Source organism: Antedon mediterranea, chromosome 2, assembly GCF_964355755.1.
Source record: "Antedon mediterranea chromosome 2, ecAntMedi1.1, whole genome shotgun sequence".
In the NCBI taxonomy this organism is placed as follows: Eukaryota; Metazoa; Echinodermata; class Crinoidea; order Comatulida; family Antedonidae; genus Antedon; species Antedon mediterranea.
In genome coordinates, this window is record NC_092671.1 from 2,107,018 (window position 1) to 2,122,198 (window position 15,181).

The 15,181-nt window shown below is 33.2% G+C and overlaps 3 protein-coding genes across 3 annotated transcripts; 2 read left to right on the forward strand and 1 right to left on the reverse strand.

Annotated features, from left to right (window-relative positions):
* Positions 1–265: 265 nt before the first annotated feature.
* Positions 266–7,470, forward strand: LOC140040026 (DEP domain-containing protein 7-like). The gene is made up of 9 exons (XM_072085649.1): positions 266–366; positions 1,716–1,921; positions 2,790–2,884; positions 3,024–3,068; positions 3,470–3,693; positions 3,856–4,024; positions 4,564–4,939; positions 5,060–5,261; positions 6,943–7,470. The coding sequence occupies exons 1-9, from the start codon at positions 294–296 to the stop codon at positions 7,140–7,142; spliced, it is 1,590 nt and encodes a 529-aa protein (XP_071941750.1). The 5' UTR covers positions 266–293; the 3' UTR covers positions 7,143–7,470.
* Positions 7,471–7,491: 21 nt separating this feature from the next.
* Positions 7,492–12,506, reverse strand: LOC140040027 (actin-related protein 6-like). Its single transcript, XM_072085650.1, has 9 exons — positions 12,349–12,506; positions 11,879–11,996; positions 11,426–11,618; positions 11,027–11,162; positions 10,606–10,761; positions 10,331–10,442; positions 9,757–9,880; positions 9,241–9,379; positions 7,492–8,829 (listed from the first exon to the last, which is right to left on the reverse strand). The coding sequence occupies exons 1-9, from the start codon at positions 12,417–12,419 to the stop codon at positions 8,697–8,699; spliced, it is 1,182 nt and encodes a 393-aa protein (XP_071941751.1). The 5' UTR covers positions 12,420–12,506; the 3' UTR covers positions 7,492–8,696.
* A 77-nt stretch (positions 12,507–12,583) lies between these two features.
* LOC140041186 (uncharacterized) lies at positions 12,584–14,449 on the forward strand. Its single transcript, XM_072087610.1, has 4 exons — positions 12,584–12,626; positions 13,168–13,336; positions 13,455–13,646; positions 14,192–14,449. Exons 2-4 carry the CDS (start codon positions 13,205–13,207, stop codon positions 14,447–14,449), a joined length of 582 nt encoding a protein of 193 aa, XP_071943711.1. The 5' UTR covers positions 12,584–12,626; positions 13,168–13,204.
* The last annotated feature ends 732 nt before the right edge of the window (positions 14,450–15,181 follow it).

The window sequence follows — 15,181 nt, forward strand, 5'->3', positions numbered from 1 at the left end:
TTTGAAATCAAGATGGCCGCCATACCGGACGTTGGACACTTGGCACCCCCCGATATTTTTAATCTATATACATCAAAGAAACTTTGTGGCAAGTTTCATGCTTTGGTAATAAAGTGCACAACTTGGCTATTTTTATGGCACTAACTGCTCTACTACAATGACTGTGCGTTGTAATGCCACTTATTTGTTATATTCAATGTAAAAGGCACTAACAGCGTGCCACATAGGTATGACCTTGTGTGTTATGTGACCTTTTGTAAGCCGATGTGAACCGCGAATGTTTGAATAAAGGAATGGCGACATTGTTAAGTTTTCACTATTTTCAAAATACCCCAATGATGCAAGATGACGAAAAAGTTAAAACAGGTATATAAATGTTGTTTACGGTACTATCTTGTATTATTCTAGGTCAAATAAACCTGTAAACGTACACATTTTTAGCGTTACTTGTAGTAGGCTCTAGCCCGTCGTCCGCCGAGAGTGCAGTTGCCAGCAGCAAGGGTTAGTATGTTATGCGCGATTTGAACGATTTGCGCAATTTTAAATTGCGCAAACAAAATCCTTGCGCAATTTGAATTGAAACATGTGTTTCAAATTGCGCAAGCAACGTATTAAATTGCGCAAGTAATCTGCAAATTGTGCAAGGTTTTTCGACAGATTGTGAAATCATGTACACCCATATTTTTATAGTAATTTCTAAGAATGATTCAAAAATAAAGATAAATATCGCATTTCCTTATTTTAGTAGTGCAAATATTGTTATAAGTTAGCATATCGTCGAAGAACCGACGAAGGAAAACGAAGCGGTGGTATTCCACCAGGCGGGCGCGGCGCGGGCGGCCGGCTATACTACTCTAGCCTAGCTAGGGTCTGGACTACTGATACTGACTTAGGTTACATGGCCTAGCTTAAACTAATATTAAAAACTTAAAAAGTGAGTATTAAACATTATCTTCATTGAAATGGTCTTATTTATATAATAAAATACTAAATTTTAAACTCCTCTGCCTAGGCCTAGCCTAGCCATGTATGGGAAAATTTACAGTTCGTTTTCAAATTGCGCAAAGGTGTCATATTGCGCAAGAACTATCTTGCGCAATTTACAAATTGTGCAGCGCAATTTAAAATTGCGCAAAGATTTTCTTGCGCAATTTGAAATTGCGCAAGTTGATTGCGCAATTTGAAATTGCGCAAAAAAATCCTTGCGCAATTTTAAATTGCGCAAGAATTATTTGCGCAATTTCAAATTGCGCAAGGATTTTTTTGCGCAATTTCAAATTGCGCAAATCGTTCAAATCGCGCATAACAAGTACACTACTACTCAACTGTCACTCTGTCAGTCATTTTGTTCCTCGCGATACTTCGTACCAATGGGACTGCCTAGCTAGCTATAGCCCTTTAGTTGGTACCACTCCACCTACTATCTAGGCCACTACAGTACTGCTACTAGGTACAAAATTGGCAAATAATAGTATAGAAATGCCAATCAATAATATACTAGGCTAGGCCTAATAAACACTCAATATTATTCATATTAATGATTGATAACATACATAACAACAATATGAATGATAAAAAATGTATTTATTTTATTCCAATTTTTATGATGAAACAACATCAATTTTTCACTTACAAAAATGTAAATTTGTTACTGATACTGTAGGCACATTCAGTATTCTATAGTAATAACACAAATGATTGGTTAATTACTCTAGGACCATTTAGAGCTACCAAGATATGGCACGATATCATAAAAGAAATTCATGACAAAGTTACTCCAAAGCGCCACCGTCATTTGATGAAAACGTATGAAAATTGTTTCTCTGGAACGGAAGTAACTGATGTTCTTGAGAAGTACTTGAAAGAAAATGGTAGTTTTGAAGAAATAGTTCCAAGAGACAAGTCCATCAAATTAGCACAGGTATAAAATAGATGAAATTAACAATTAAAATTGTATGATGAAATATATGTGTTTTATATATCGTTGTTTGCCACTGTAGTGCAGTAAGATAATAACTTGTCTTAAGGGTCTTTCACATTGCAAATCAAATCAAACGTCAATGTTTAATTTTCACTTATATCGATTTGCACAGGGAGTGTTGTAAAAACCAAACACAGACATTTGTTTTGCCGGCGCTTGACCAGAACTGTGTCGGAACAGGTGTGACACTGACAGACCATTTAACCTTGAAAAATGTACTACTATAGTATCCAGTACATCTTCACAAATATATATATATATACGCGATTATGAGATCATGTTCCGAATATGAGCACTGTTTCTATAATTTACAGTATGATTTATGCACTTGTCAATTGTATGACCCACTATACGACCCCCGGGAGAGGTGCGTCATTTGTCCGATGTGCGTCATACCTTTGAATACCATGACGCACCCGTTAAAAATGTGACTTTTAGGTGACCATGACGCACCCATTTTGACGCACCCATTTTGACGCACTGTGACCATGTTGTTTATGATATGGTGGGTGGTAAAGTGACGGACATTGACACACCTTGTTCATTGATGTGACGTACCATCTAGGTTTTTTGACGCACCCCTGCGTCAGTAATTATTTGTAAATGACTCACCCATGACGCACTTCTCCCGGGGGTTGTATAGTGGGTCATACAATTGACAAGTGCATTATATATATATATATACTGTATATGTTTTTTATTTAAATATGTTGTATTTTATGTAAATTCTGTACACAGCAAAAGCCAGGCATTACTATCATAACATATTCAATTTTAGATTCTTCAAAACTTTTATTTGTATTGATAGCTTTTGTTAGATGCTAAGGTATTTCTGGAAACCACAACAGTTGGCCAAGTAGTAAAGAAAGCTACATTCTCTGATAGTAACTCTCAATTTTATCGGTAAGTACAATTTGATCCAGGATTTTGAAATGGGTGGGGGGGGGGGGGGACTGGTGTGATGGTGGGGGTGGAAACTTAAAAATGGTTAAATAAAGTGCTGTACTTATGTCTTATCTTTTAAATTGTAATTTTCATATAGGTTTGTTGAATCAGATTCAGGAACCAAATGTTGCAAAAGAAAAAGGTAGGATAAGATGTTTATATATAAACTATTTTTGTATATCTCTCAATAATTGTATTTTGTGTCTTTTATGTGTAAACTGACTTTGGGGTTCGGTCAACCAATTCAGCTACAGTGATTAAGTTCACTTAGGTTGACCCTGGTCTCCCCAATTTCAGTTTTTGTATATACTGAAATAGACTAATAATAATGAATAAATTATGAGATGAAATAAGATTATTATTTTCTTAAGTATATCGTACAAGTAACTGCTTTTTTCTAAATTAATAGTCTTAATAATATAAAAAAATAATGCTAACATTTGTCAACAGAATCTCTTAAAATTTAATTTAAGATTAAATTTGTCTTCTTATTAAGATCAACACAAATATAAAATTGATTTTAAAATCTTAATCGTGATGTAGAGAAAGTGATGCATTAGATTTAGAGATGCAAACACCAAGTAAGTCACGCTGTACCTGTGCTAAAGAGAACCTATCTAGATCATCTGATCCTGCAAGGCAAGCAGAGATGTTGTGCAATCCATCAGTAAGTGGTGACAGGGTTCTGAGAGGGAGCCATCGGTATCTGCAGAGAGCTGCCAGCAAGTCCAAGAGATATCACAAGCCAAAAGTTATGCCTCCATATCGTAAGTTAAACATATGACCATGTCCAGAATGACTTTTAGACTCAATAGCTGTATAGTCGCAAAGCCCATGGTTAAAGCAAAAAGTAGCTATACTATTAATATTTGTAGCCTATAATCGTTTACAATGATAAAGTGCTTGATTTTTGTGTTTGTTATTTTCAGTTAAAGAAGAAATATGGCGAGAATCCACAATCCAGCATTTGTTAAAGCTTGTTGAATTCCCAATACTCGATAACCTCTTGTCATGTGACATTAGCCAATCATGTCCCGGGTCAGATGATGTCATTGGAATTTCCTCATTAGAACAAACGTTTAGGGAAAGTTGTAAAAGGTATGTCCATAATCATGTATCATTTAAAGCTCAGGTACAGGCATGAATTTTAAATATAATATCTGATTAATTGTACATATATCAAATATTTGTAACAGAAATCAAGATGAAAAAACATGAATTTCCCTTAATATGGTCAAATACAAAATTTGACAAAATTCTGCCATAAAAACCAGGAAGACTTTTTTTCAGTAGTTAGGTAGTTTAACCTACTATAATAACATGTCTGGTGAAAAAAGATGGTGGATATACGGTAGATAATTTTTGCTGTAGCATAAAAATGAAAATCTGAAGTTGAAAAAATACCAGAAATGTAAAATTCAAGTTATATTACCTAGTCATCTGACAACATTTTTTACCACACCGTTTATTTTTCATAGCTTTTTAAAATGCCTTTCTACAAAATTTGTTTGCCCGCACCTGGCCTTTAAAATAATTTTCTGAAAGCCTTTTGGGCACACATTTTTTCAGGACTGTGCACTAGTAGTATGAATTGCATTTTAAAATCTCACTTTTTTTTTTGGAAAAATTTGTTTTAGCCCGGTTGATTCCTGGATGTCAGCCGCATTTTCTTGTCTAGAGCATCATCCCAACGGCAACGTCATTACTAAAACTTGTGTGGAAAACGAAAACATTATAGAACCAAAGACCACAAAACATGCCAGGAAAATCCTTCTCTTTGATGAGCTTGTTAAATCCTACAGTAACAAGAAGTCGCCGCTTTTACCTGCTAAGTGCTCAGAGGTGTTAGTCATTGTCGTGAAGTTATTGGCGTCTGGGAAGCTGAGACTAGCTCTTGAAGTCTTACAACTTTGCATGATAATGCTTAGCTATGATAGCTGTGAGCAACTACGACATTTATTGAATTTTATGTCACATGCTGGCAGTAGGGATGCAGTACGTTTACGATTTGAGGTGAGTCAGTCCATTTCATTTTCATCCTATTCAGTGGGAATGCTCACTGTGAGGTGTTTGTGTAATGTGAGTGTCCAGTTAAATATTCCTATAGTAATCAATATAAATTGTTTTTATCAGTTGGACAACCGATCCACAGTGTGCCGCAGCTTCACGTCTGCCATTATAAAGACAGCATGTCTGACATCAACCCAGTGTAACTATCTAGTGGGCTTCATGATGGATCACAATGAGAAGCTGTTTACTATTCCACAAGCTGTGAAAAAATCAGTTGAAGAGAGGACCAAAAAGTGGAAAAATGGAGAGGAGGATTTAAGTGAAGGTAATTGGAGGTTTTAGAGGCGATATTGGAGACTCACTCGAAAGCAGTAACAAGCAGTAACAATTTGGCCTTGACTCTTCTTAAAATATAAATACTACATAATGCCAAATAAATACACTCTCCCAATACCGGACTTTTCTTGAGTGCCAAAACTTAAAAGGTCCTAAATTCTTATTTACGATTAAAAACCATTCAGAATATCAGACATAATAACCCAGTATTGGGAGAGTTGACTTGATTAGACTGAGATATTATACAAAACATTCATTATAGTGATAATAATCACAAATGTTCTTAACCCAGTATTGGGAGAGTTGACTTGATTAGACTGAGATATTATACAAAACATTCATTATAGTGATAATATTCACAAATGTTCTTACTGAATTTAAATCAGTAAATTGTATCTAACTAGATGGTACGCTCGCTTCGCTCGCGTACCATCTAGGTCGTGCCCACAGATGGTTCTCGAATACACAGTAATTTCAGCGTAAAAAATGTACGTATCGCAGGACTATAGTACATTGTCATTTACAGAAACGAATAAATAGACAGGATGATTTATGTAAAATTAGCACCCTGGGAATTAGGCCTTGTCTTAAAAATGAGTCCAATTTTTTTATCTGAACTCATTTAAACAAACCCAATTTGTGTTTTGTATATAACATTAGAGTTGAGGGATGGGGAAGAAAATGGGAAGAAAAATTCTTTAATATATTCTCTATCCACTCAGTAACGAAATATTGTTTTAAATGTTTTATAGGCCTATTAATAATATACCACTAAACACAGTAAAACATTTACGATTTATAATGCTTTTTTAAAACTTTCCGTGTTATACGGTAGTCGACCGAAATAGTAAAGTACATAACGATACACTACTACGACGTTTATATTTTTTTATAATTATTAATTACTACAAACGTTGAGAAGCAACTGTCAGTAATCTACCCACAGTCAAAGTAATAAATGTTCTTTGTATATTTTGTTTATATATCTAACAGTAACCACATTCACAGTAAGACAATTTAGATTCAAATGGCGAACAAAATTGGTTAATACGTACAGTATTTACAATATTGTCAAAGTATTGCAATACTATATATAAGTTTTATTCTCCACGGGCCCATAAATTTACCTACTTTTGTTAAACCAATGGCTCATAAATTTACCTACAAACTGGGAGTCTGAGAGATTGAATGTTCCATTCATCGCAAATCAATACATTTGTTTAAACGTATATTAAATCTATCAAAATAGTATTTTTTAAAGAAAATCGGCCTGTCTTCAACATTATGATGCTGTACTCGAGCTGTTCAACCGGTTTTTAGCCATTAAAAACAATTATCGTAGGAGGAGATAGGAAAATGCGAAGCATCCTCGTATTATCGTCTGCGGGTATTTTTCAAGACGGACATCCATTAGACAGTGTATACCACGATCGAAAAACACCCCTATTTGGGGCAAATCGTTGAACCTAAATTCGTTTTAATCATCAATAACTAATTATCGAACTCAATTTAATTAGTAAACAGGGTTACATCAGGCGGTTAAAATCAGTACCGAAAGTACGAACCAACTTTATATACCATCGAGTAAACATTCTAGAAATAACGCGCGATTTACTGAATTTTGCCCTTACGTAAATTTATATATAGATAATTTTCTTTCATCTTTGCAGTGAATCAATTCTGTGTAAGAATATCTGTGAAAGAATTCTATGAGCAAGGCATAACAGCTACTGACAGTGGGTTAAAAGAACTAATGAATAAAATAATAGATGATACCAGCCTTCCACTCAAAGAGAAGAAACAACGTCTTAAACAGCTCCAGAAACACCATCAAACAATTTATGATAAGCATTTTCCAAATATGCTATAAGTGCTTATAACGAAGCTTTCGATTTTTGCGGTGACCTGGTAACAAGCTTGATCAGTACAGGTCAATGTCTCATTGGTTAAAAACTGTGTCAAAGTGGGGAGCATGTCTGAATGAACAATGAATTCACATTACATAGTCGTCGCAAATCTGAAGCCCCCAATTGTTGTTAAGCCATGATATTCATTCGAATAAATTGATATAATCACATTTGGTCAAAATACAACTTAATTAATGATTGAATTTATTTAATATTTCACATTTTGATGTTGATATTTGAAATTTATTTTTTTCATATAACCATAATGTATAATTAAAAAATGATTTGGTATTTATATACTGAATGTACTAGTTTAATTTGTGGCCAAATGTACTATGCAAATATTTATGTAGAGAAAATGTACACGACCATATATGGAAATTGCCACTATTATAATTGCCAATTACAATTTTTTTTAGATATCAAATCTTGTATATTTGCAAATTTGTGTAATCATTTGTCATTACATGTAAATAATCATAGTAATTTATCACTTAATTTTACAGGGTGAGTTGTGTAGTAGACAACAATTTTCCCCTTAAGCTCTGTCTACACTATCAAATTTTATGTGACAAAAAAATGTGATGTGTCCATTAAACATGATGACATCATATCACTACCATATTTGGGCACATAACACTTTTTTTGTCAAACTAGTTTGAGCCTTAGTATATGCATGTATTTTAGAATGTTCTTTTGTTTGTAAATAAGTCTGTAAATAGATGAATGATGGTAAAGAGAAATAAATTCTTTATGCCTAGCATACCCAAAGTTGTTGTATGTCATTATTAAAATACACAATGCAATAATATTACTTATTTTAAAAATGAAAAAGCAATTTGTAATTTATCACCAGGTGATTGTACAGCAAGGAGTTCTGTATTTCACCTGTACTGATTTAATACCTGGAATGTTAACATCATCTCTAGTCTCAACACATTAGGCCTATATTCATATACTGTAAGGATATCCTACTGTAATACAGGCCTAATTCTATATATCCATCTCATTCAGTACCAAAGTGGTTTCTGCACATTCGGTGGAAAAAGTATGTTAGCTGGTTGGACTGAGAACAACGGCAACACAGTATAATGAAAAGACTGTTACAGTGTAACCCAAAATGTGTTACTCTATGTCCTAAAAAGCAAAACTAATATTAGCACCGTTCAAGCTGGGGTCTCTTTTATTTCCTCTTTATCCATGTTAGAATGGCAAATTTGTATGCAAAATGTGTTTTTTAGACCAATTTCTTTGGAACTGTTGAATGCCGCATTCTCCAATTCTCTGCCTTTTTTACTACGTCACATCAGGTCACAGAGTGGTTATTGCTGGCCGTTTACCTGTCCAATGGAAGGGTACTATCTAGTATGGTTGTAATAGTCCTTTTTTAATTGGACAGCTGTTATTATTTCAATGCCTAATAATAAAAATAGCATCAGGTATACACAACCCAAACTATAGATACAGGTACTTTCAAGCTGAAGCATAAATAACTTGTACAATGTTTATTCATTGATTCATATATCAAACTTGTCTGTACAAATGCTCTGGCCACTTTCTTCATATTCCTTCTTGCTGACACACATCTTGGATGAGAACTCATCTGACTTACTGATACACTTGCCGCCATGCCATGCGTATTCAACCGGGCTAGAAGAAAAACAGAAACTCTCCTTAATATAAACAATTTACACTGATTACGAATACTGGTGTCTTTCCTATGATTGAGATGCCTTGGTCTTATTGGTACAAATTGGTCTTCAATTAGAGGTAATATTTAAGGCTCTGACTACACTATCAAACTAATTTGACAAAAATAAGTGTGATGTGCCCTATTATAGTGGTGATATGCTCAAATATGGTAGTGATATGACATTATCATGTCCATATATGGGTACATCACATTTTTTTGTCACATAAAGTTTGATAGAGACAGAGCTAAAGAGTTTTAATTTTTGGACAGAACTATAATATTCAAACTTGATGTGCAATGTGAAATAAAACAAAATGCTATTCAGTGGCAAACAGTACTTTTGACTGGAAAATAATGGAATGTCTTACTTTTTTGGTAGGAATACATTAACATGGTATTCTTGTGGTGCCATTGAACGAACGTCACGCTCCACTCGTTCCCTAAATCCTGGAAACAATGTGTTTCCACCGGTCAAGACGATGTTATTGTAGAGGTGAGGATGCATTTCTAAATAAATTTAAATCATTACAAATTAAAATCATTGATATATATATCAAAATATATAAACACAACAGGCACATGATTCTCAACCACCCTGAGATATACTGAAATCTAATCAATTAATTTGAAACGATTGAAATGAGGAAATCTGTGAGAAGGAGAAAAGTCTCCCCAACCAAAATTCTAACCCGGAACCTTCTACTTGATATGCAGATGTCCTAACCATTAGACCACTGGGGATTAATATATATATATATATATAATACTGTTTATTGACTTTTTTGGATGCAAGATACACAGAGAACAACATAATTAATATGGCTCTCATGTATAGTAATATTATTTTAAGAATATGGAAAATAGTTGGTGAAGTATTACTGTACCTTCAGGTGTGGCTGATATGGAGTCGACGATGGCTTCAGACACACCCATCTCACGAATGGCGATGTCAGAAGGGTGGAACAGCACCTCTGGTGTTGTGAATCGCTCATTGTTCATTTTAACAATCTGGAAAAAATGTTCATATTTTTTAAGATATATTGTCCCCCTGAAAAATTTTTTTTAAAACACTTTGAAGATTTACCTGAAAAAACTGTAATTTAAAGGAAAAATGTTTTTTTTTTTTAATTTACCAGTTTTGCTTTTTCATTTTATAAGTAAAGTGAAAACATTATTTTTTCGGTTTTTTTTCTACGGAAGAGATTAACTACAAAATAAGTATGATTTTCATGTTAGCCTATTGTATGTCAGTATTTGATGGAAAGGGATGTTGAAAAAGAGTAGCAATAACGGCAGTACATTAAAGTTTATTCTTTTAGGCAGTCTCAATGATAATATAATTATCAACATCATTGGTCTTGCCATTAATTGTATTTAAAAAACATCTAGTTAGTCAAACCTCACAGCAGAAATAAGCAGAGGGGCCGAGCCGGAAAAGTAAGTAGTGGTTAGTCAAACCTGTTCGTGAGACTTTGTTGATGTAGACGGCTCTTTTACATAACCTCTCTTGATTTGTGAGAAATCTGGCAGCACATAATCTCGGATTATTGTATTGTCTGGATATTTTAATCTGAAAAAAGTTCATAAATATTCAATTCAGGGCTAATTATCTCAAAGCTCTAGCATGGAGTGGAGATATTTAGGATTTTTAGTCAATTCTAATCATAGAACGGATTTGAAAACCCCAACCATCTAATTTCATTCAGGATGGAAAACTGTATCCAACAACGTACCTGGCAATCTCCATATCTTTATTGAATTGTAACGACACAAACGACACATCCTCTTTCACTTGATTGACCACGTACGTCTCGTCCATCACATGAAGTTGACGGTATGAAATGATCTCCTTTAGGTGGTTCGTTAATAATTTACCTCCAACATTTATTCTAAACAAAAAAATTAAGATCATACTGATATTTATATTTAAAGTGTAAAGATACTGGATTGGATCAAAACAATTAAATCTGGAAGCAACCCTGGACTCATTCGTAAGTGTAAACAGAGTCAAAGATGATTACATTGGTTGTGGGATAATATTGATATTTGATTTAATAATTTTAATTTCCAAAGAGAATGCACATTTTTGACTCCTACACCAATCTACCTAGCTGAGTCTCTAGAACATGATTTAGTTTACCATCAATGTCCTACCTTCTAACAGCATGTTTGATCTTCTTTTTGCCATAGTATGGTGCAATATGTGTGAATGAGTAGCCACTATCAACAACCAAACAACATTTATCTTCTTTATCATCATGCAGTCTTTTATAAGAACTTAGTGATCCAGCTGACAAAGACAAAATAAAAAAAATGAAAGAAAAAGAATTAGTTTAACCTCTCTCAACTAAATCAAGTTAAAAAACCCTAAAGCTCTGTCTACACTATCAAACTTTATACGACAAAAAAATGTGATGCGCCTATAAACATGATGATGTCATATCACTACCATATTTGGGAATATCACTACCATATTTGTGCACATCACACTTTCTTTATCAAACTAGCCTGATAGTGTAGACAGAGTTTTATTTTATTACATTGCCTAATTACCATTTGTTCTGAGAATTGCATCAAACTTGTATTCCTCAAAGAATATTTCATTCATTGCTTCTTGTATGGACACAAAGTTAAAGTAAGGTTCAGTGATGACTATTGACGTGTCTGAGAAGTCTACGTTCATCACGTCTTTACCAAACACGTAATCCCACACCTGGCGTTGTACATCCCAGTTCACCAAATAGCCCTGAAATATAATATACAATTCCTCAGTTAATGACATGTAATACAATTGGTGCTAATACACTTTTGCACCTACTACACTGTACCTTGGGCATCTTTAAGATTAGTGTGTCCCATTCAACAACAGGTTAATGTCACTTTTTCAACCTTAGTTTAGTGTTTCATTCAACCATTCCTTAACTTTTAAGATAGTCTTGGTTGGTAAAATGTGTACTAATCCATAAATACAATCGGTCTTTAAATAATAAAATAAACTTAACTCACTTTCTGAAAAGGCAGAACATAGTAGAGAGAAGAGAGGTCCTTACAATCATCTATTTGACTTCCAATAAACTGCTTTCTTCTTTCACTTTTTGCTTTCATGATGCAGTTTGGAAAGCAGCTTAACATTTATCAATACAAAAACCAACAAAATAAATTGTTTATACTTAATGCTCCACAACATGATGGACCATCGATCCGTGAATGGATACAATTTTAAAAAATGAAATTAATAACTACGAAAAAAAACATAGATAGATTTTCATTAATAAATAACAAAACGTATAAATTTCATGAAAAAAAAATCACCTGGTCGACTTAATATTGAAATTTATTTTTCTAGGCCGGCTCATACCCTAGTTTATATTCAAGCTATTCTATACGCAAATATTGCAATGAAGGTGCCTCATATTTTATAATCTACCGTGCGGATCTTCCACAGTCTGGCCTACTAGACATTATCAGATACTTACTTTGGTTTCTCAGAAGTTGACCGACCAATTTTTGCTTGATATGCTCCATTATCTAATATTAATGTAGTCATTATGTTTCAATATGATTTAAAGTAAATTTAATGTATTTATTCAAACGAAAACGAACACATTTCTTTCTTCTATTCATTCATTCACGTTTCCCTCCTCCTCTTGTTTTTTTTTTTTAGGAAAGTGTGTGAGCGCCCTCAATTTAATCTGAGAATTGTTTTGATGGTCGACATACGACGATGATCAGAATGACGAGATAGACGTTCGAGGTTTGTTTTAGAACTTTGATTTACTTGTTTATCGATGATCAATTTGCCTTAAAATACATGCTATATTATTAATCTATTCATATAGTTTTTATTTTCAGTGCTTTCTTTAAAAACCATCCACTAAATTCTTAATTAAAGTGAACTAAGCGTAGGCTATGCCACATGCTACATACTACGACACGGCTGCCTATCTCCTATCTATTCTGTTACAACGTGTCAGGAGGTGAGCAGCTTTGTGATTGACTCACTTTCTGAACAAGGCCAGTAGTTGGGCTTCTCACTAGCCTAGCCTGATAGACTGTAGGGAAGGGAAAAAAGGAATATTTCTGGACGCTACTGTACTTTCGCACCTGACCAAATTGTTAAAACATTAACCCGCTGCGCAGCGATGAGTGTGAGTGATCGTAAAGTTAGTTAATGTTGATTTTTAGGAAGAATATAATAAATATCATCTCTCTGTAATTATTATAGTAACATATACTCCTATATAATTTAATATACAGTAGTAATAATATTGTAAATGTATTTTATTTATAAATAGGATATTGATCAATATTCCTGAAGCCAGATTCTAGAGGATGTGGAGTCGATTTAGCAACCTGGCACAAAATGTCCAGGACAAACTTGATACTGTGGTGGATAATGTCAACAAGTCGCTGACAGAAGAGGAGGCTGCAGCTGCTGCCGCCGCAGCAGCAGCTGCACAACAGGTAATGGAGCTTTTTCAAGGAAATGTAACGTTGTGGTGATTACCGGCCCTAATAATACAAATATCTTACCACAGTGCTGGATAAAAAAATTAAACGTGATATTCATTTTATAATATAGGCTGGGTCAGAAACGCCGTCTAAGCCAGAGGGTGCGGGGGATGCCAGCTTCCAGTCAGCAACTGATAGTAGCTTCATATCACACTCAGATGCAGAGGATCAGTTGCTGGAGCAAAACAAACTAATAAGTCAACTGAAAGATATGATCAGAGAGAAGGACGCTCAATTACGCCAAAAAGAAACAGATATGAAGGTGTTTATAATCTTATGAAATATATTCATTCATTTCCTTTATTTCAGATAGTACATCCATATACGATACGAAACATACAAAACAAAAAGAGAAACAATTTCACCAGGAAATTAACAATAGCAACTTCCACAAAACTAACCTAAAATATCCTAAAATACTTGATCAATTTGCACCATTTATAAAACTAAATATATTACAGGATAAAATATTATAAAACTTTATAAAAAATCAAAGATCTTATAAAATTATAAATACTATGTACATATTTAACATCATTTATCTAATATTTATATTAAATTTGAATTTTTAGGATATCAAAAATAGATCATAAATTATTTAACCATCCCCATTATCAGTCACATTAATTATCATTCAACACCCTACTGTATCATTATCTTTCTTGTCTTTTTCCCTGGATGAGCTGTTTATTCAGTAAAACTAATTATCAATTGTCAATTATAAATCTATTTTTAAATAGAAATACTTAATTAACTAGCTTTATAATTGTCATTATTACTAAAAGGTTATATCAATTTTTAACACAGGAAAACAATGCTAAAATGTCAAAGTTCAAACTGCAAGCAAAGGCCAAGATTTCATCGCTTAACAACCAGATAGATGAACTTAAGAAATCCAGTGACATCACAGCCACGCCCCCTGTCAAGGTTTGGAAGATTTTATTTATTTTATTTGAGCATCCACTCTATTCTATTTATATATTTTATACTTTTTTTACTGAAAATGCTATTTATTTATATATCTTGCATGCATTTTATTTATACATCTTTTTTAACGAATATTAATAATTAAAAAATATATTAAAAATGTAGTATCTTATTTTGATGATCAGATTTACCATTTATTCTACGAAAAATCAAATCTATCAAATCCTCGAAAAATCAAGAATTCTTTGGTCTAGAAGATTGCTCTTCTCAGAAATTAGAAATTATTTTTTTTTTATGTTTATTTTATTTCATTTCAAGCACGATACAATAAGATAAAATTATAACATTGTAAAACTAAGAAATGAAACAGGAACAACCACAAAACATGCAAAAAAGCTTTCACAACTTGTGGTGCCCTAAAAAAGAAAAAAAAAGAAACCTACCTACATACTCTATAATTTTGGACCTGTTACTCCAACAGACCTTTTTTTGGCCTAATCATAAAGTCAAATGACCTAATCAGGCAGATATAAATACTAATCTATCACTTTGTATCTAAACATATCTATAGCAGTTGAATAATAGTGGGCATGCTCAGTTATAATTCTCTTCACAATTTTCTCTTTTTCCGACTGGATGCTGAAAATAACAACATTTTATATATTTAGTTCCTTGTTTGCACGCTGTGTCTACATACTCCAATCATCATTATTTCAAATTAAATAAATTAATTTACAAAAGTGGTATTTTTTTTATACTTCATAATATTTTTTATAATTTTTGATATTTTATAATAAGTAATAAAGAATAATACAGGCATCGTTTATAATGATGACATAACAATATTATATGTTTAGAAGAATTCATAAT

What these genes read in the sequence shown, in the direction of transcription:
- LOC140040026 (XM_072085649.1), top strand. Translation starts at nt 294, where the DNA reads ATGGCGACATTGTTAAGTTTTCACTATTTTCAAAATACCCCAATGATG. An exon ending in AAAAGTTATGCCTCCATATC is followed by an intron (nt 3,694 to 3,855) that starts GTAAGTTAAACA and finishes TGTTATTTTCAG; the next exon opens with TTAAAGAAGAAATATGGCGA. An exon ending in TTTAGGGAAAGTTGTAAAAG is followed by an intron (nt 4,025 to 4,563) that starts GTATGTCCATAA and finishes AATTTGTTTTAG; the next exon opens with CCCGGTTGATTCCTGGATGT.
- LOC140040027 (XM_072085650.1), bottom strand. Translation starts at nt 12,419, where the DNA reads ATGACTACATTAATATTAGATAATGGAGCATATCAAGCAAAAATTGGT. An exon ending in AAAGATATGGAGATTGCCAG is followed by an intron (nt 10,443 to 10,605) that starts GTACGTTGTTGG and finishes AACTTTTTTCAG; the next exon opens with ATTAAAATATCCAGACAATA. An exon ending in CATATCAGCCACACCTGAAG is followed by an intron (nt 9,380 to 9,756) that starts GTACAGTAATAC and finishes AAATTTATTTAG; the next exon opens with AAATGCATCCTCACCTCTAC.
- LOC140041186 (XM_072087610.1), top strand. Translation starts at nt 13,205, where the DNA reads ATGTGGAGTCGATTTAGCAACCTGGCACAAAATGTCCAGGACAAACTT. An exon ending in CAGCAGCAGCTGCACAACAG is followed by an intron (nt 13,337 to 13,454) that starts GTAATGGAGCTT and finishes TTTATAATATAG; the next exon opens with GCTGGGTCAGAAACGCCGTC. An exon ending in AAAAAGAAACAGATATGAAG is followed by an intron (nt 13,647 to 14,191) that starts GTGTTTATAATC and finishes TTTTTAACACAG; the next exon opens with GAAAACAATGCTAAAATGTC.